The sequence below is a fragment of the Lissotriton helveticus genome, chromosome 2_1, assembly GCF_964261635.1.
Source record: "Lissotriton helveticus chromosome 2_1, aLisHel1.1, whole genome shotgun sequence".
Classification (NCBI taxonomy): Eukaryota; Metazoa; Chordata; class Amphibia; order Caudata; family Salamandridae; genus Lissotriton; species Lissotriton helveticus.
This window is the reverse complement of record NC_136059.1, coordinates 1,032,457,264-1,032,479,164: the sequence shown is the minus strand read 5'-3', so window position 1 is coordinate 1,032,479,164 and position 21,901 is coordinate 1,032,457,264. Positions and strand designations below refer to the sequence as shown.

The following is a 21,901-nucleotide window of genomic DNA, read 5'->3' as shown; positions in this document are numbered from 1 at the left end:
CAGGTTCAGATGGGGGACGGTCCACTGTTGCTACGACAGAAGATTCTCATGAAGAGGCAGAATGACCAGAGGATCGATGGCCATGCTCAAGAGCTCAGGGTACCAGATTCTTTGTGCCCAGTCCGGAGCCATAAGAATTACTTTGGCCCGGTTGCGCTTTATATTCTTCAGCACTTTGGGTAGAAGTGGTACAGGAGGCCGTAATTCCTCTCGCGACAAAAGGCGTCGCTGAGCTCGCGCCACCTTGGAAATTCTAACGCGCAGAACTGCTGATATTGCGCGTTCTCTTTGGTGGCAAATAGATCTAACCAAGGCTCTCCCCACTGCTCAAAGAGAACTTGCACCACAGCAGAGTCAAGACGCCATTCGTGGTCCATCATGCATAGGCGACTGAGTAAGTCCACCCTGCCGTTCAGGGAACCCGCCAGGTGTTGAACCACCAAGGATGTGCCCTGATGTTCCAGCCATGTCCAAAGGCGAAGAGCCTCTTGACATTGGGTTCACAACCTCACCCCACCCTGTTTGTTGCAGTACCACATGGTGGTGGTGTTGTCCGTGAAAACCTGCACTACTCTTCCTTTGACACAAGGAAGGAATGCCTTCAGTGCAAGAGGAATCGCCGGAGCTCCAGATGGTTGATGTGGAGCCTGGACTCTGCCGGAGACCAGAAGCCTCTGCTCTCCGCCTCTCCCATGTGGCCACCACATACCAGGAGTGACGCATCCGTCAATACTGTGAACTCTGGTTGGGGAAGGGAGCGGGATCTACCGTTGAAACAATCCTGGTTCGTGAGCCACCACTGCATCTGACTTGCAGTCCCCTGCGAGATTTGGACGACAACAGAAAGATTACCCTGATACTGCACCCACTGGAACTTCAGGTCCCACTGCAGAGCTGCATATACCATCTGGCATGATATACCAGCAGGATGCAGGAGGCCATGAGGCCCAGCAGCCTCAGGGTCATTCTCACCGAAATCCAGGATAGAGGATGAAACATCGGTATCATAGCCATACTATCCCGGACTCGCTGCTCGGCAGGATAAGCCCAAAACTGTGCTGTATCCAGAACAGCTACAATGAAAAGGAGCTTCTGAGAGGGATTCAGGTGCAACTTCGGCATGTTGATGGTGAACCAGAGTGAGTGCAGGAGGTCCGCCGTAGTCTGGAGGTGGGAGACGACAGCCTGATTTGCGCAGATGAGCTGCGACCACCACCATCACTTTCGTGATCACCGAGGGGCGCTGGTAAGGCAAAAAGGGGAGCACGGTAAACTGAAAATGCGAGTGGCCCACCGTGAACCCTAGGTATCGCCGGTGGGCAGGCAAGATGGGGATGTAAGCGTCCTGCACGTCCAAGGCTACCATCCAGTCTCCAGGGTCGAGGGCAGACAAGACCTGAGCGAAGGTTAACCTTTTGTACTTCTCCTTCTGGAGGAAGAGGTTGACATTCCTGAAGTCACAGATAGGACGCAGGCCTTGTCCTTCTTGGGTACCAGGAATCAGTGGGAGTAGCAACCACAACCTACTTCTGGCACAGGGACTCGCTCGATCGCTCCCTTGGCTAAGAGAGCCGCAACTTCCTGGCAGAGAAGGGCCAAATGATCCACCGACACGCGATGAAGTGATAGCAGCATGGAGGGAGGGGTAGTCTCAAAGGGGAGGGAGTAGCCCCTTCGGACTATCAGCAAAACCCACCTGTCCGACGTTATGGTGTGCCAGTGGAGGTGGTGATTGGGAATCCTGACGCCCACTGGCAACTGGTGGCCCTGAAAGGGCGGACTAAGAAGGTGTGGAGCCTGCTGCGGAGGGGGCATTGGTGGACCGACCCGCACGCTGGCCTCAGAGCCACGCCGCTGGGTCCCATGTCCCCACCCACAAAGACGCTGGGTAGCTTGCACAGTTGAACATGGATAGGCACCCCTTCTGTAGCCATGAAAGGGGCAATAGGCAGACTGCATGGCTCAAGAAGTCAGCCTACAGCCAAGGATCTGGCTGTAGGCCTAGAGCTCTTGAAACGCTCAAGCGCATTGTCATCAAAGGCCATGTACAAAAGGGTAGATTAGACATCTCCAGAGAAGCCAGATGTTCTCAGCCAGGCGTAGCGCCTCAGGTCTACTGACGATGAAACCGTTCTACCCAGTGAGTTGGCGGTATCCAGCCCACACTGGATGGAAAACTTTGCTGCATCACAACCCTCAGCCATGCATGGGTGAGCACGGCCCGGGCCTCCTCTGGGCACTGTGGAAGCACTTGCGCAACCGTATCCAACACTGTGTGTGTGTGTAACGGCCCAAGAGACATGCGGTGTACACCGACCACAGTCCTAAGCTGGCGGAAGAAAACATCACCTTCCCAAGATGGTCCAGATTTTTGGATTCCCTATCTGGTGGAGCAGTAGGGTGTTGGGAGAGGAAAGGTGGGTTGCCCAGGGACGGGCAGTGGCGTTGGGCAATCATCCTGTTTACAGGGGCCCCTGTGCTGGGCTGTGACCAAATGCCCAGAAGGATGTCAATGAGGGCCTCATTAAAAAGCAACAGAGGCTCCGAAGAGGCTGCTGCCGGCTGAAGCACCTTAGTCAGGAGGTTAGCCCTGACAGCCATCATAGGAAGCTCGAGTCCCAGGGCCTCCGCCGCCCTAAGCAACACCACAGCGTAGTAAGATCCCTCCTCCATAGCCACGGTAGGGGGAGAAAGCATACCAAGGTCTGGGGAGGTGTCCAGACCACTGGCATCACCCAACTCCTCTCTTCAGTCGGTTCCTCGAGCTGGTCTGCAAGAGGGTCATAAGACCCCTCCCAGTCCTCCTCAGCCTCCCACTCAGGGCGGTAGGGAATGCCAGGGATGAACAGTGGGACAAAAGTAAACTCTGACCCTGGTACAGACGTCGGTCCAGTGCTGTATCCACATCGGGGGTGAGGCAGGGGTCAATGCCGGTTTGGGGCACAACTGATGTTGGGGGCGTTGTCACTGGAATCGACGCAGGTGAAGGTACCGTGAGGTCTACCGGCACTGATCCGGATCCAGGCCTGGATCCATAAGGACCCTGACCCAGGACCCCCAGTAGAGTCCGTGGGGCCCGAAGGCGTGCTTTTGGAGTCTGGCTGCCCAAAGATGCTGTGCAGCGTTTCGGAAAGTTGACAAATCTGGGCAGGTGACGCTCCCCCTCTGGGAAAGGGAAGGAAGCGCGCAGCTGTCCCAACGGGCCACGAAGGAGGAGCCGAAAAGCGAGGACGCGCCGGGTCCTGAATCGCTTCGCCCGAAGGACGTGGAGAAGGCGGAAAGTGAGGGTGCTTCTTCTTGTGCTTTGACCTACCTGAAGAGTGCGAAGAGTGCAAAGACTTTGATGATGAATGGTGATGGCTCCGCGACCGGTCCCGTGACCTTCCCCTCGACCGGGACCTCGAGCTGACTGCCTGGCCTCCAAAAGGTTTCGGGACTGCTCCCGCAAATACTTCATGGTTCAGGGCCCGGCAGTTGCAGCACAACTTCGGCTCGTAGTCGCGTTGCAGGCACCAAAGGCACACGAAGTGCGGATCGGTGACCGACATCAACTTGTGACAGGTGTCACAAGTCTTGAAACAGGGCCAACAGCTGGACATCCCTTGTGCACCAGGAGTCGGAAGACTCAAATAACGTAGACAAAAAAAATAATCAAAAAAAGGTTAGTCAAAAAGTGACCAAGGGGCAAGGTCGCTCCGGCTCTGTGCTGGCTGGCGCGGAAAAAGAAAGAGCCGACGTCAACGCGCAGGGGCAGCGTCTAAGTAGACACTGCAACGCCATCCTGGCGACCACGACGCCGGAGTCGACCGACACCACCTACCAGAAGCGCAGGGGTAATGCCAAGAAAACATTTCTCCGGAACCAGTCTGACGCCTGGGGGTAATTCTAAGGTAAGGAATCTATAACTAATGTTCTCTTTCAGTTACTTTCCTTTAAGATTGCTTGGACATTTCTCATTATGACTAAGATTCATTTTTCACTGAGAAAACATTTTTTTGTTAGTAAGTTTGGCACCATTTTGACATATCTGCGTGACAACTGGAAAGCAATTAGAGAAAGTGGCTAGGTTTTGACGTGTCAAGTTTTGTACAGATCAGTATATACGAAGAAACTTTGGGAGGGAGGAGAAGGCAGAAAAGTGGTGGTTTGGAAAGTAATTTTTCACACTCAGGCTTTCATGGGAATGTTTTTTGTGCTCTGAGAGGCAAAAACATAGCCAGATGAGTGTTGACGATCCCCTTTGGCTAATTATCAATGTATAGTCATAGGACAGTGTAGGAAAGTTGGATTTGCTTTCATGGTTACCCCACTTTTTGCTGGTGTCAGGCTGTTTTTTGACTAGTCTGACTGGGATCCTGCTAATCAGGAACCCAGTCACTGTGGTTCCTCCCTAAATTTGACATGACAAGTACTTGGGTACCTCCACAATTGACTACTGGTGTGTCCTTGTAAGTCCCTGGTATATGGTACAAAGGTACCCAGGACATAGGTACACCAGGGTCTCCCATGGGCTGCAGCATGTATTGTGCCAGCCATGAGAGACCACTCAAACTGTGACTACAGGCCTGCCATTGCAGCCTGTGTGAATTGGCGGTTGCACCTCTAACAACAGATGTAAGTTTCCTTATATCTGAGGTCATTACACCTAAAACCTAAAGTCACCCCTCTAGCAGGCCTTTCAGTCCTGAAGGCAGTGTGCTTGGTTATAAGTGTGAGGGTGCCCCGAATGAACAGGACACCCTTACAAACCTCGGAGTCGATTCTCCAGTGCAGTCAGCCATTTTAATGCAAATAGTGGACATCAGTCATTACAAGATGTCTAACTATATAGTGGCTGCACTGAACCCGGTCATATTTTGTATCAAACATGTTGAAATCATTCCTAAACACCAATTCCAGTGTTGGAAGTATGATCCCATGTACTGGGGGCTCCCCAGTTACAGCCTTTCAGGATCTGAGCACAAGCTAGTGCTGCTGCAGACTCCAGACACAATTCTGCCCTCCTGCTGAGCTCGAGTAGGGGATAGAACAATAGGTCTCCTGTCACAGGGAGGAGTGACCACCTCCCAGACAGGACTTAGTGTATTAGGTTGGGCGTGGGCCCTGGTTGCTACCAGACTGCTTTATAGGGCACATTTGGGGCCTTCCTTGCATAGTCCAGTTTGAGCCAGTTCAGGGAGCCCTTGGCTCCCGCTTTGGCGCAAAATTGGACAAAGGATGTGCGAGTATCCTCCCCTCCGTCCAGTACCTCCTCTGGGAGGGACCCCTGAGTCGTCCTAGCCCTCTTCCTTGGGTATTTGAGGGCTTACCCATAGGTCGGTCCTCAGATTTGTAGTGGGACTAGACTCAAGCCTGAAACCACGCCACTCTTCGACCGTCTGGACACTTGGACTTTGCCTGGAACTGAGACTGCATCAAGGAAGACTCCTGCTGCTCCTGGTCTCGCTGTTCTGCAAGTCTTCTTCGATGTCTGTGTCTCTTCCAGGATCCTCAACAGACCCGTGGGCATCAATGACACCCAAAGTAATCTCCCTTGGAGTATAGGAATCACTCTCCTGCAGGCACCACAAGGAAGCTGACCGGACTGCTGCTCCTGACGTTCCACAGACTTCGAAAGGCTCAGCAACACAAGTGGTGGTTCTGCAACACCCTTGAGGCCTGATCTCTCCTCTCAGCAAGTTTAAGGCCAGTATCCCTCGTCGGAACCGCTAGGACCAAGCCCCCCTGCACCGCGTCAACTTGCCATTGCCAAGGCTTGTTGGCTCTGCACTCCACATATCTTCGGGCTAAAAGAAGCTCCAGCATCTCTTCCTGCCAAGTTCAGTGTCTTCACTGCATCCTCTGCACAGTGGGCTTTTCTTCTTGGTGATCTGCTCGAGGTCCTCTTAAAACTCCTGAGGGGCTTCTCCTGCTTCAGTGGCTCCCCTGTTTGCTTGGGACGCCTGCTCCGACTCCCCTGCTTGTGGCGATTCCCTTGGACCTTGATAGTCTCAACGTTACTCCTTCTCTTCCCACGCCTGTTGCAGCAGCCAGGGCTTGTTGGTGCTCCCACCAGACACCGACCCCTGGTTCACGACTTCCGACAACTTGTGCACGGCTCCTGGTCATCCTCAGCATCACCTGATCCCCACAGCTGCAGCCGCAAGGTCACCGTCAACTCCTTTGAACCGCCTGTCATCATTGGGCATTGTTCTGCCGTGCCTCCTACTCACCTCCGAGAGGCATAGACAGTGTCCACTCTGCTTGCAGGTTCTCCTTCCAAGAATACACCCTTGGATTCCACAGGACTCTTGCACAGTCTTCTCCAGCACATCTTTACTGAAGTACTCCATTGTGGTCTACGGTGGTTTCTGACATCACTTCGCACCTGGCTTCCCGGATGTAGGTAGCCTGGTTCATGGGGTATCCACAGGTGGGGTGACTCTCCAACCTTGTCTTTCACGGGGTTTCTTCAGGATCTACTGGATAGGGTCCTTCTTTAAAACTGCAACTGTGACATCTACGTTGACTTCCATTGGACATGCGGCTGTTTCTCCACTCTTGCACAGAGCCTCCGTGGGGTTACTGGGTACTTACCTTGGGTGGTTCCTTGTGTCCCCAGCACCTCCGAGTATCCTGGTCCAAGCCCGGACTCCGGTCACGGTTCACATTCCTAATATATGGTCAGCTCTCCCCCTGGAGACCACTGGATTTTGTCCTTACTTACCTGTTACAATTGAAGTAGTCTTGTGTATTTGTGTGTATATCTCCGGGTAGGAGATATACCAATGTGCTAGTGAGTGTTGTGTAATGAATATAACTATTTTTATATGTACACACTGTTTGGTTCATTTCAATTTAACCTACACTACATGATTAGATCTGGGAAAACAATATGCCTAACACTCCTTCAAGATAAGCCTGAAGGCTCTTCTCCACAACTACCACTTAAAGAGCTTTCTAAGGTTGTCTAAAACCACTAAAATCCCCATAAGGGTTGGGGTTGTCTGGAATAGTGCAAAGTGCTTCACTGTAATAAGTGTATACCATATAGTAAGCAAGACTTCTACAGCCAGCCAGATAAATCTGGTACTTTAGCACCTAGGGTGAGGTATGGGGGGGGGGGGGGGGGAATTTTGTTGAATTGTATTCTTCAACTGCCACAACTGATCTAATTCAATACTTATCGTAATGTGTTACTAGTTTGCCACCTATTTGGAGAAGTGTTGTAAAGTGTATCCAAACCGAAATATATAAAAGCAATCCAGAAAATAAATGGCATTACACAAACAAGAACTAGTAAATTACTTTAATAAAATACATACATACCGGACTGTATTCATGAGATACAACGCCTCCCACATCATTTACATCTGTGTGCTCTCTTCTTTTTTTCTCTCTTATTAGTATTTTACTAACATCATCTTCCAGTCTACTGAAAAATTCACCCTCCTGTGATAAGGGCTGCGGAGACCTCAATTCCTGCAAAGAACACAACGTATCTGATTAAATCCTGGAAAAACACCTACAAAACCATTGTTTAACAAAATCTTCTTTAAAATGAGAAAAAAAGGATATGGAATGGTGCAAGGTTTGAGGCACCATCAAAATAGAAGCCTTTTCAGTGAACATGGGCCATAACCCCTGCATTTTCATCAACACCTGCACACTTTCTAATTGTGAACGATCGTGAACTATGTTCCACTATTTTTTATTGATTTATTAAATGGAGGAAAATTTAGTTTTTAATTTTTACTTTTACAAAAAGTTAAATTTCAAAGATTTCTCATTGTACTTTGACTGCAATAGTCAGTCAACTTGCTTGAGTGGAGGAGAATGAGGATTTTCACAATGGTATCCAATTTCAAACAATAAGATCCAGTGTAAATAAAACAATGTCTAAGTTGGTGAGGAGGCGGTGCATTCCTGCGTTGGCAGGAGTGAGAAAGTATTAGTGTATTACTGTGTCTATGGGATTAATAGAATGACATGCTATTCATCTCCATGAGAGTGAGGGTAAATATTTCAAATCTGCTTTTATGAGTAGGGATGAGAGGGAACGTATTGAGGTGGGAAAAAATAAATGTAGTACACAAAAAACTTAATTGGGCTTATTGTCAAAGTAATGGTACTTTTTCTTAATCAATCTGAGAAGAAAGGGTGAGTTACCCTTGCCAGTACTGAAAACTGATTCTTAATTCTAATAAGCCAACCACTGCAGCAGGTGACCTGTATGTCGAACAGCGGTCTCTGCAGCTCACATGCACCACATTCAGCTGTTTTTCCTGAGAGGAAAGGGCGTCCCTTAGGGCGTTGGGGGTAAGCATTCTCATGCCTTGAGGACTTCCGGAAATGCAATAATGATTTAAATAAAACAAATATCCCTCATGGTACATACGCATGCCACCGTCCCTTGACCCCTCCCCCCAACACACCCCTACCCCTCGAGTCACTTAACAGCTAGTGAATCTGGTATCATGACCTTCTTTTGGGCCAAAATTGACTAAGACCCAGAGCCTAGCTCTAACGTTAAGTGGGGAGTGTGAAAAGCGTACCACTTCAGCAACACAAGACTATGATCTGTATTCCTTGGACATGCACATAGTACGGTGGTGGCAGCATACTATTCTTGAAGCCTAGTGTGGGGGGTTTGTTTTTTTCCTGTTTTCCAGAACCGAGCACAATGCCTACAGGGTCACTAGTGTACAGTTCTGCTTATGTGCCACACCAAAGACCTGTGCTGTCATACGCGGGAATGTGCGTTGAATGTGTGTTATGAGTATGTCCTTACTAGCAGGGCCTCACGAGTGTACGTATACTATAAGTCAGTGGGATCCACTTTGGATTGCCCTTGGCTTTGACATGGCTCAAGGTGGAAGTGTTGATACAGCCTTATGCACTTGAGGATAAGCAATGCCACTAGTACATATTTACTTTCTATATGGTGCAGAGCTGGATCAGACAGTTCCTGGCTGGTTCATGCTGACAATGTCTAATCTGAGTCCCCATTTCTGAATTATGATGAAAACATTATCCTCTGGTACTATGGAGGCCCACCGATGTGGGCATGCAAGGCACAGAGGCGTAAGACCACACAAAGTCAAGGCACGCTTTTTCTTCTGTGTGATATGTGCATAATCTGCAACTCTGATTAAAGGTTCTATGAAACCTACATCACACACTGATTACACTTGGTATTCTGGATTCTGGAGCTGCTCTTGGTAACTTTGTAACTCTTGCTCTTCGTATTCCCCTATTGGAAATATTTTGTTTGGTACCTTCAGGGACATTTTGAGGTAACTAAGGTTTTCTGAAATCCATATTTCTGCACAGATGAACTGTGTAAAAACTAATTTGATCCCCGGATCCAAGATATTGTCCTAAAAAGTAATTTTCATTCGACCCTCTTGAACCACTGTCCCATTGGAGCTAATCGATGAAGTATTATAGCCAATTTTTAAAGAAGGGGCCTTGTCACTTTTATACCTTGTCCTTGCTGTACTTCTTTCTAGTTTTCTGTCGCCTGGAGTCTGACTGTTCTACATTCCAGGTAGGTGCATAAGACTAAGGGGGTTTTCTTGAGGAAGAAAACAAGTTACTTACCTGTAACTTTGGTTCCCCAGTATTGGTAACTTTCATAGATTCCCATGCTTTGTATCATTCCCCGTCGTCGGACTGGGAGTCTCGGTAATAAAAAATATCATAGTAGTAGGTACAAAAGAGAAAGAAAGGCCTAGGCCTCATTCCCTTTTGTAACATATCAGCCTCTTTTTGTAAAAGAGACCAAACTCTAGGCGTCAGCCAATCAGAAGAGCCTCACCCTTAGAACCTTCCTGAAGGAACCTCAGAGCCTCAGATTTTCGTAGCCGTAGTGTGCTAGACACCATAGTTGCTGAAGGCTGAGCTTTCCCCGGGGAGGTGGGTGGGCGCATGGGAATCTATGAAAGTTACCAATACTGGGGAACCAAAGTTACAGGTAAGTAACTTGTTTTCTTGCCCCAGTATTGGAACTTTCATAGATTCCCATGCTTTGTATCAGAATAGCAAGCAGTAAGCATCATAAACACATTTTGTAAAGCAGTATATCATAACATTAGCCAGAAAATTACAAAATGTGTCACCCATGGAAGGTGGGATAGAAAGGAAAGCTCACCCATCACTTGAAGAGGTTTCTCAGGACAGCCTGGCCCACAGCCGCATCATCCTGTTGCAATGACTCTAAGCAATAATGCTTAGTGAACATGTGCACGCTGCTCCAGGTAGCAGCTCTGCAGATGTCTTTGATATGTACCCCCGCAAAGAGGGCCGTAGAAGAAGCCACTGATCTCGTCGAGTGAGCACGGATCTTGCCCACTAGAGGTTTTCCTGCTAACTTGTGGCAATGCAGAATGGCACTTGAGATCCATCTCGAGATCCCCTGTTTAGATAGAGGGAGACCTTTGTTTGGACTGCCGAAAGCAATGAACAATTGAGAAGATTTTCTAAAGTCTTTGGTGCGGTCCATGTAGAACTTCAGACAGCGTTGCAAATCCAGAGTATGCAATGTCTTTTCTGCTGGAGTGACTGGGTTTGGAAAAAATGTCTTTAGAATGACCGGCTCATTTAGGTGAAAGTCCGTGGGAACCTTGGGAATGAACCTTGGGTTCGTCCTTAAGATGGTAGTGTTCTTTTTGAACTGCAAAAACGGTTCTTGGATAGTCAAGGCTTGCATCTCCCCCACTCGCCTTGCTGATGTGAGGGCCAAGAGTAAAGCTAACTTCCATGATAAGAATTTTAGGTCTGAGCGGTGAATTGGCTCAAAAGGTCCCTTCATTAGTTGAGCCAGGACTAAGTTCAGATGCCATGCTGGAGGAGGAGATCGCACTGGCGGATAGACCCTGAACAGGCCTTTGAGGAATTGTTTGACAATTCTTGCAGACCACAACGAAGGACCAGAATCAGACCTTCTGAATCTCGAAATCGCTGCTAAATGAACCTTGATTGTAGAATGGGACAGATTAGACTTAGCTAGCGAGAGTAGGTAAGGTAGGAGCTGATGAGGTTGTGACGTGAAAGGATTAATCTTTTCCTTCTTGCACCAGATACAGAACCTTTTCCACTTTAGTCTGTATGTTTTGTTTGTGGACGGAGCCCTTGCCTGAGAGAGGATGTCTTTGACCTCCTTGGAAAGAGGAACATTCATGTATTCTCGCTGGTCAGGAGCCATGCAGTCAGGTGCAACGATCTCGGGTCTGGATGCCAAACTTGTCCTTCGGACATTGTAAGGAGATCCGGAACGTCCTGCAGCGTTATCGGAGGTACTAGCGATAGCAGATGGAGCTCGGTGTACCAAAATTGTCTTGGCCATGCCGGGGCGATAAGAATGAGCTTGCATGGTTCCATCTTCATCTTCCTGAGGAGACGAGGAAGCAGGGGAATCGGTGGAAATGCATAGAGAAATCTCCCCGTCCAGGCTATCGACAGGGCATTGCCCAATGAGCCTTGGTGATGGAACCTGCTGGCGTAGGCTAGGCACTTTTTGTTGGCCGGCGTGGCAAAAAGGTCCACCTCCGGTGTGCCCCATGTTTGAAAGAGTAGATCTATCACTTGTTGTTTCAGCTCCCACTCGTGACTGACTGAGGCGAGCCTGCTCAGCCTGTCTGCGCCCTCGTTGAGCACTCCTGGTAAGTGCTCTGCCTTTAGAGAAATTCCGTGAAGAATAGTCCATTCCAGAATCTGTTGAGCCTCCCGCGACAAGGGGAGTGACCTTGTCCCTCCTTCCTTGTTCACATAATGCATAGCCGTGGTGTTGTCCGTCCTGACTAGCACCTGTGAACCCTGGAGACGCGGAAGAAAGGCTTGAAGGGCTAGCCTGATCACTCTCAGCTCCAACAGGTTGATGTGTAACTTTTGGTCGCTTGGAGACCAATGGCCGCTGACTTGCAGGTCCTGCATCACTGCTCCCCATCCCTCCAATGACGCATCCGTCGTCAGTATGTGAGGTGATGGAACGCTTGCGAAGGATAGACCTTGGCATAAGTTCTGTGGATTCGACCACCAAAGCACTGCCTCCTTCATTTCTCGAGTGACCGTTACTTTGTCGTCGAACGATCCCTGCACTTGCTGCCACTGGAGGTCCAGTTGCTCCTGAAGGGGGCGCATCCGTAGCCTGCAGTGCGGGATCAGGGGTATACAAGATGACATCACCCCCAACAGCGACTTGTAATTGCGTACAGAAAGACACTTTTTTCTTTGAAGGCTTCCTGCTAATCTTTGCAGTTTCTGTACCCTTTCTCGAGTAGGAAATGCTTTTGAGAGCCGCGAATCCAACAGCGCTCCCAAGAACCGCGCTGTCCGTGACGGCTGCAGCGTGGATTTCTCCATGTTCAAGGTGAGACCCAGATTTTGGAACAGAGTGGTGCAAGCCTGCACCGCGTCCTGCGCTAATGATCTGGTCGGGGCCTTTAGTAACCAATCGTCCAGGTAAGGGAAGACCTGGAAGTGGTGTTTGCGCAGAAATGCTGCTACAGGTGCCAGCACCTTCGTAAAAATCCTTGGAGCAGAGCGAAGGCCGAACGGCAAGACTCTGAACTGAAAATGGCTCTTGGCTACTGTGAAGCGTAGGAACCTTCTGTGCGCTGGGTGAATCGGGATATGGAAGTACGCATCCTCCAGATCGAGCGTGGCCATATAATCCCCCGGGTTGACCATTTTCAAAACGTCCTGTAGGGATACCATCCTGAAGGATAAGGAGATGAGATAGGCATTTAGCTCCCTGAGGTCCAGGATGGGACGCCACTTCTCCTGCGTTTTCCTCACCAGGAAGAACCTGGAATAGAAACCGTGGCCCTGTTGATTGGAGGGGACCGGCTCTATCGCTCCTTTGCGGAGCATTTGTTGTACTTCTCGCCGCAGGAGATGCAGATGTTTGGAAGGGATGGCTGATGGGGGTCTGGGTGGAGGGACCTCCGTAAATTCCAAAGTATGTCCCCGTCTGATGATATTGAGCACCCAACGGTCCGATGTAATTTGGGACCAGTTCAGAAGGAATTTTGACACCCTGCCTCCAACTGATGATCTCTCGGAGGAGGGAGCAGTAGGCAGAGCCAGCAGGCCGCTATTGGCGTTTGGACGAGTCTCGTCCACGGGCAGTTTGCTTGCCCTTGTTGTAAGGCCGTGAATAACCAGAGGACTGGCCCTGTCTTTGTTGGTATGACTGGCGATTCGGCTGGTACCCAGAGCTGTTGGAAGAATAGCGTTGTTGTTGGTATGCGCCTCTATAGGTGCCACCTCTGCCTCTAGTGCCCCTAAAAGGAGTTTTGCGGTACTGGAGTGTTCCCAGCGATCTGGCTGTTTCCGTGTCCTTCTTGATGTCTTGCAGCGTTTCGTCGATCAATTTGCCGAAGAGTGCCTCGCCATCAAAAGGTAGATCAAGAACCTTGGTTTGGATTTCTGGCCGAAACCAAGTCGCTTTTAGCCACCCTTGGCGTCTTAGTACTGCTGCTCCTGCCAAAGCCCTAAAGGACGTCGTGGCAATGTCCATGGCACAATCTATTATCTCCATGGAGACCGCTTCACCTTCTTGCAAGGTTTTCTTGGCTTCCGGCCCGCTTTCCGGTGGAAGCTGATCCAAGTAGGGAGCTATATCGCACCATAACTGGCGATCATATCGTCCCAATATTGCCAAAGCATTGGCGGCGCGAACCAGAAGGCTAGCAATGGATGAAAATCTCTTGCCTGTGTTATCCATCCGTCGACCATCCTTGTCAGGAGGTGCTGTCAAGGGAGCAGAAGGGTTCCGTGACTTCCTTTGCGCCGCTTGGGAGATGACAGAGTCCGGTTTGGGATGACCTGTCAGGGCAGCCGGTGCATCATCCGGCGCTTTATACTTTTTATCAAGGCGCGGTAGCACAGGGACCACCGTCTCTGGGTTTTTCATGGATTTCAAACCCTCCTTCCATAGATGTTCCACAATCGGAATGGACCTCGTAGTCTTGCGGAGAGTGTCTTTAAAATCATACAGGAAACAGTCTGTGGTTTCCGCAGGCAATACCAACTTAAATCGGCCGGCAGCACGTTCCATCAGTTGGTGAAAACTGCCAATGTCCACAGGAGGAGAGTCACCAAGGTCCTGGTGGGGCGACGCTGGATCCGGGATGATGTAGTCGTTGTATTCATCCCCTTCCTGATCCGTGTCCTGATTATCACCGGACGACGCATCCGTATCATTATCATGATCCTCATCCGGATCCTCCGCTGTTCCAGACGCAGTCTGGGGTACTGGCCGCTGTGGTCGAGGAGGAGTTTGCACTGGGTGTGCCTGAGGGACACTTGAAGAGTTGTCCTTCACTGGTGTTGACGGAGTAGACCTCCTCGGTGCTGGACGCTCGGCCTTGGACTTATAGTCTTGCAACATCTTGTGCAGGTCATGCAGGAAGGACGTCGGTACTGAAACCATGCCTTGTGATTCACAGTCCATTAAGTGGTCTGTTTGTGGGTAGTCATCTCCACCTTGTTCATATGCCCCCTCTGAGTCCGTCTCTTGACTTTTAATGAGAAGCTGAGATGGGCTATTTGCATACTCAAAGCTATCCTGACCGTCTCCCTCAGAGTAGTCCTGGTCTAGCAACGTCGTTGGGGGTAATGAGGTCACCCTCCTTGGGGATGTCATTTCTGGCGTGATCTTTGTGAGAGAGATTGTTACCCTCCTCTCTGCAGCCAGTATCGTTGGTTGGGCCGTCGACGCTGGTGAAATCCTCGTCGACGAGATAGGAATAGTAGATGTCGTCGTCGACGCCACCGACGACGAGCCCGCCGTCGATGCAGAAATTGTTGTCGTCGTCGAAGCACTCGTCGACGACATGACCGTCGTCGAAATCGTCGACGACGTCGTCGTCGGTACTGCCTTCGTCGACACTGTCGTCGACGACGATGGTTTCTTCGTCGACGATGTCTTCGCCGTCGTCGACGATGTCGTCGGCATACTTCCCGTCGACGCTGCCGTCGTCGAGGTCTTCTTAACTGACGACGAAGCCTTCGTCGTCGACGTTCCCGTCGACGAGCCCGTCGACGGGACCAATTGGATCTTGGTTTTCAGTTTTGTCGTCGACGGAGCCACCGTCGACGAAGTCTTCGTCGTAGAGGACTTGGAACTCCTCTCTGAAGAGTGTGAAGAGGGTCTTTTGAAGGCTGGGTCTGTCTTCTCACCCTTAGGAGGCGAAACCAGTTCTGCCTTGCCCGACCCACTGCGGTGGGGGGAACCTCCTGAACCCCGGCCATCAGAGTCCCTGGGGGTCTTCTTTGAAGCCTTAGAGGGGCGCTCCACAGAGGAAGATGGGGAACCTCTACCCCTTTTCACTGACCTTTTAGAGGAAGCACAAGACACCAAATCCTCCTCATCACTGGAAACTCCATGTTTCCTTTCCTTCTGCTTCTGCAACCATGTAAGTAGCCTTCCAGCACGATCTCTCAAGGTCTTGGTGGAGAGAGTGCGACAAATCTTACATTCCTCTGCCCTGTGATCTGGATACAGGCAGTAGATGCAATCCTTGTGTTTGTCTTCCACAAACAGCCTTTTCTTCCCACAGGTGGAACAGGGCTTGAAAAGGGCTTTTTTCTTCTCAACCTCAGACATCTTGAAGAAGAAGAGTGTCCTGAAGAAAAACTGAAGAAAATCCTTAAGAAATATCTGTAGAAATGGGTTTAAAAGAGTAGAAATAGAGCAGAGCTCAATGGAGACTCCCTAGCACAACGTGCGGTAGAAAATCTGAGGCTCTGAGGTTCCTTCAGGAAGGTTCTAAGGGTGAGGCTCTTCTGATTGGCTGACGCCTAGAGTTTGGTCTCTTTTACAAAAAGAGGCTGATATGTTACAAAAGGGAATGAGGCCTAGGCCTTTCTTTCTCTTTTGTACCTACTACTATGATATTTTTTATTACCGAGACTCCCAGTCCGACGACGGGGAATGATACAAAGCATGGGAATCTATGAAAGTTCCAATACTGGGGCAAAATTAGCTGATCCTGGAACCATCTCTAATCCTTTCCTAATTTCTTTTTTTAGGGACGTTGCTTTTCAGTGTCCTCTATGCCCCAATGCTCTTCACCATGTCTCCCAGCCCTTAAGCCAGTGGAACACGTCAGCGTTTTTCAAACCTACAGTGTGTTTGGAAGAGGTGGTCATGTGCCTCCAATTGTAACTGACGTTAAAGGTATTTACCAAAGGTACTGACAAGTTACATTGGTGCTTCAACCAATGGCTGCTGCTATACTGGAGTTAAATCAAGCCCCCTTCGGAGTCCAAGCTCAATACAGGTAATTAGACGAGAACACTAGATTTTATTAGAAATGCTACATGTCATTCAGTAACGATAAGTTAATTCTCCTGTGTTTTCTATCAAGTGCCAGCAGTGGTGCAGGATCCATCACTTCCCGATACTGCTGCAGTCCACATTTTGAATTCCTCTGGTTATAATATTCCATTACATGTTATTCCGTTAACAGTATGTTACATTATTTCAAGGAAATCCTGAAAAACGTGTATCCTTTCCAACTCAGAGTTTAGTGCATTATACAATGAAACCCACCTTATTTTCCCGACTATCAATCCAAGGTAATAGTTATGATGGCAAATTTTAGAGGAGAACTTTGGCTTAAATAATTCATAGTGATATTAGGAAAACTCAATTCTGTTTTCATGAAACAGTATGCCGTATACCTTGTATTCAGAACCATGGGATAGACAAAGGACTCTTAGAGAACAAGTTGGGAATCCAGGCCATCCCAGTTCAAGCCTAATTCTTTGACTTCTGGGCTTTGCTGACCCCGAGCAAAGACAATGATAATTCAACTGGTTCAAATTAGTCTTTTTTGCTCTAATATTTGCACTGACCAGTATGATAACCATGGCTCAGCTTTCTCTGAAGAGAAGTGAGGGTAATAAAACCAAAAACTGTGACGATATCCAAGTTAACCCAAAAACGAATATCACGCAGAGTTAACTTAGAGGACCCATTCGTTGCAGAACCAGATGCTGAAAGCCCAGCAATAAGGAGCTGCAACTCTTCATTCATAAAGAATCATGTACTTCTTTTCCAAGAGGAGTTCCTAGGTTACCCTACCACAAGCGCCCATTCTGAAATACTTAAAGCCTCACCATATATTGTATGAAAAATATAGTGGGATATTTGCACTGCCAGCATCTGGCTAAAACCAGCCGCCTAATGCCTGTAATTAAACAAATGAGACTATCTGAATGCTTGTTCAATCACTTCCAAATTATTAGGTAAACTAAACACCACTAGACAGAATCGCAAATAGTTTTCAAAGCTCAATGAGATTAGGACAAAGAAAATAACTTGCATATCATTTCCATTAAATTCTCTAAAATGTGGGTGTTTAAATTTCTTGTGGGTGAACTTTAAAAAAATTTTTTTTTTATTGCGTTCAATATAAACTCAACATTATCCACTTGTTTTCGGTTTACATAATTTTTATATCAACCTTGGGGTCAAATATGTGTACTGAATTATATGATCGTTTTGACGATGATATTTGGTATTAGTGAAGGTGGTTTTAATTAAGCAAAACATTTTATTCATCAATTAAGATATATTTCTTCCACCACTTTAAGGATACATTTCCTCTCAAAACATCAGTATTCATAAGTTTATCTTAAAGTTCTGAGTTTAATGTGTTTTGTGAACACAGAATGATAAATGGCATCTAACACAGGGTGGTTGGAAATAGATACTGGCCAAACTAAAAATGCGTTTCAAGTGTAAATACTGGAAAGCAAATTACTTTGCGATTGCAGAGAAATCTCATCAAAAGACTTTGGGTGATTACAATATTCATAAAATCCCTAAGTAATGTTAGAAAACTTAATGAAAGTGAATACAGGAAATTCTAAAATGCACCATAAGATTGGGTATCTTGTCTATTTGCTAATTTTAAGTCATTGCTGGATATCTGTTCAGGATAGATTTTAACCTTAATCTTTTAATACTTGTGGGACCTGTGCTTGATAAATAACCTAGCAGTCCTGACTGGAGATATCAGAAATGTAAGTAGTGAAATGTATCCCATTCAATTCTATCAGGAGCCAACAATAATTTAATCGATTGTGTCTAGCAGCAGATAATATTCATGAAAACCAGGTCTCGCTAAGCCTGGTGCTCTGATTTTTGTGTGAGAAAGCAACTCTGGGCACCTTATTATCCAAAATTAAACTAGAAAAGCCAGACCCAAAATTACTTAAAGGAAAAAAAAAATAGGATGTAAAAAGGAAGAAGATGTAATCAATAAATTACATTTGCAGGACAGCCATTTTAGTATAATTTACCCGGCCTAATAGTGAAATAGGCACTTTTATTAACAGATTTGCAGCTGTTTAATCTGAACCCATCTTTGAAAGTAATTCAAGAAATACGATTTACGTAGCTCTTTTGGTACGATAATGCAAATATATCTAACCTTCTTTCCAATCCAACATCTCAGTCTTAGTGGCACTGAATTTGTACCCTGAAAATAAAGCTAGACCAATTTCAAATGGCCATTAGACAAGAAAGTGAAGCCTAGTCTTTAGTCAGATTGTCAGCATATAATTTCACTTTATGGCTACCATCATCCACAAGAACAAATTTATAGCCCCTAGATTACAAATCATTGCAGCAGGAGGCTTGATAAATAGATCAAAAAGCAAAGTACAAAGAGAATATCCGTGTAGATGAAGAGATTTGCTAATACTCCACTTCACTAACATCTTATTTATTTTTATTGTTTTTCAAAAAGCAAACAATGACATTATAATACATGCCCCTCGACCAAAAACACATTTAACACATGACAAAAAAAGAGAAAGAAAAACTCAATAACATCATTATCCCCAAGTCTCCTACAATCGAACGGCTGATGTCGAAATGAAGATAAAAACATTAAAAAAGACAAAAAAGAAAAAACATCTGCTCACTTATCCTAGTCATAAGTTACATAGTCGTTTTGGAATAATGCAGCATCAACTAGTCCACATGTTAGCCACCTCCCCTGCCCTCTCGACATTATTCTCCCAACCCCTTGTGTACGCCCTGCTGCTCAGCATCAGCCGCCCTATTTAATAGAAATACACGCAACGGCTCCCAGATATCTCTTGGTCTTGACATTGTCGGTAATTTTTCCCCATAAACTTCCCGATTTTCCTTACAGTAAACCAAGTCTTTTAACCACTGTTCTACTTTTGTACTGTACCTACCCCCCCCACACAACTGCCACTCTTCGCGCAGCCATCAACAAGGCCAATCTTACAAATCTCCCAGACACCCCCCCGATGTGCGGCACACAGCAAAGCAAACAAACAAGCGGGTGCACTGAAGCTCTACTGCCGTCATAGTCGCCAAGTTTCTCACCACCCCTTCCCAGAACTCATACACCTTTCGACATCCCCAGGCTAAGTGCAAGAACTCCGCACTCCCCTGACCACAGCGCGCACAACAATCAGATTTACGCAGTCCAAAACTGTGCAATCGTGCAGGCGTGTAATATACCTGAGGAATATATTTAAAATGTATGATGCGCAGATAACCATTCATACTAAGTGTCCCTGTCAATTCGCATACATGCTTCCAATCCTTTTCCATAATCAGCTCGGAAAGACCAGCATTCCATCTCTCCCAACTCTTGTCAGGTTCAGACATGCATTCATCTTCAATTATCTTGTATAATCTGGAAATACATTTTTTGTTAGTGGGAGTAGTGAGAGCAAACTGTAGTGATAAAAGCGTGAGAGGTTCCAGAGGGTAAGTAAGATAGTGCACCTTGGCCGCGTGTCGCAATCTATGCATCGCAAACCTGAATAGCAATGTCTGATTACTAATGTATAGGAGAGCGTCCGGTGTAATGAACGACCCATTCCGGTATATATCTTGCATTCGTTGAAAGCCTGCCTCGTGGAGTAAATGCATCGACGGTGCTTCATGGGTCACTGGCATCGCAGCATGGTGCTCTATGTACATGGCTGGTGCATATAGTGGCAGCTTTTGCGCCCTATTGCCGGACAGGCCGCTATGGTCGCATCTACTGCATTTATTTCAGTTTTCAGGGTGCCGCGCGTCCGGTGAGTAATCATGCTATGCAGCGGAATCAGGGAAACATCCCCTTCCTCCACCGCGACATGTGGAGTATATGTATGTGGTCTTGGCCAATAATATACGTATTGAGCCTGTTCTGAACTCCCCCTTGTCATACCCATTAGTGGCAGTCGACCATTTCACACAGGCGTTTTTGCCACCCCAGACTAGCCGTAGCAACACCCGTCGAACATTATGGAAAAAACCCCTCGTGAGTACCACCAGGATGTTAATGAACAGGTATAGAAACCGTGGCAAGACCACCATTTTAATTAAGGCAATGCAATCCGCCAGCGACTACGGCAGTGAAATCCACACATCTACCTGCTGTTCCAGTTTGGTGTATGCCCTCCCATAGTTTTCTCGTATCACCGTGTTTGGATCTCTATGAACCCACACTCCGAGATACTTTACCGGATCCGTAGACCACACCAGCGGAAGTTCCACGTGAGGCTGTAAAGTGGACTCTGTCAGCGGAACAATAATATGTTTGTCCCAGTTGACAAAGAGACCCGATAGGCGACCGAATGGGACATACTCCCGGAGTAGTTACGCCAGGTAGCGGGAAGGCTCGCGAACGAATCAGAGTATAGCGAAATAGCCACTGGCCGGTAGTTAAAATTAAGTGCTGTCTCTCTATGCAGTTGCCGGATAACACACGTCAATCGCAAAGAGCAGTGGGGATAGTGGACACCCCTGACGCTTGCCCCTCCCTATGTTGAAAGGTCCGGAAGTCAATCCTTCAACACCCACCCTAACCGATGGCTCCGCATAAAGCACCGCTATCCATTGTATAAATAAGAGTGGGAATCCCATCCGCCGCAGAACAAACTGCATATATTTCCATCCCACCGAATCAAACACTTTTGCAGCATCCTGCAGCACAGCCGCGGCTGACATGCTTGGCTCAAGTATGTGGAACATGGAAAAAATAGTCGGGAGATTATGTGATGTGGATCTTTCAGGTATAAAGCCCGATTGGTCAGGCAGCACCAGACACGACATCAGGGGTTGCAACCTAGTCGCTAAGATTTTGGCCAATATCTTCGCATCTATATTGATCAGCGACAGAGGGCGGTAAGAGTCATACCTGTCCGGTAGCTTATCTTGTTTAAGCAGACTAATTATCAGTGCTTGTCGTAATGTTGGTGGTAATTTCCAGGAATCAAGTGCCTCAGCATACATCTCTAATAAATATGGTGCGAGTAGGTCTGCATATCTCTTATAAAATTCCACCGTGAGACCATCTGGCGCAGGTGCTTTACCATTAGACAATGCCGAGATCGCTGCCTTGACATCCTGCTCGTCCATAGGCATACAGAGATATTCCCTGTGTGCGTCCGAAAGCCAGGCAGCGCCACATCTTCCAGATATTCCTCCATCTCATCCTCCGTCGCACCCCCCCTTGGAGGTGTATAACTGCGCATAGAAACCTCTGAATCGTTCCGTGATGGCCAGTGGGTGATAATGCTCCTTCCCATGAGCGTCTGTGATCATATCTGTACAAGTCTGCTCCATTCGATCTTTGATCTTGTGTGCCAGTGTGTGCCCTGGCTTACCTCCCTCTCCATACCGTCGGGCCGTGTGTCTGTGTGACAGATACTTTATCTCAGTTTCAGTCAGTGCATCATATTCTTTAACTAGCTCATTTATGCGGGCCAATGTGTCTGCCGCAGGAGACGCGGCATAGTTACGCTCTAACTCGCGCAGGGCGTTATCAGTGTTTTGTAACTTTGTCCTTATGTCCCGCAATATACCCGTCGCGGTATGTCCGAATGAGGTCGCACACCGCTCGTCCCATCAGCGTGTGACCCCGGAGCATGA

The 21,901-nt window shown here is 47.8% G+C and overlaps 1 protein-coding gene across 3 annotated transcripts in view; it reads right to left on the bottom strand.

Annotated features, from left to right (window-relative positions):
• The window catches only part of GKAP1 (G kinase anchoring protein 1), a 664,789-nt gene that overhangs the window by 300,047 nt on the left and 342,841 nt on the right, over positions 1–21,901 (bottom strand). For all 3 annotated transcript variants that reach the window (XM_078675829.1, XM_078675827.1, XM_078675828.1), the window contains exon 7: positions 7,309–7,461. In XM_078675829.1, the coding sequence (XP_078531955.1) occupies positions 7,309–7,461 (153 nt within the window). The remainder of the gene's footprint in view (positions 1–7,308; positions 7,462–21,901) is intronic.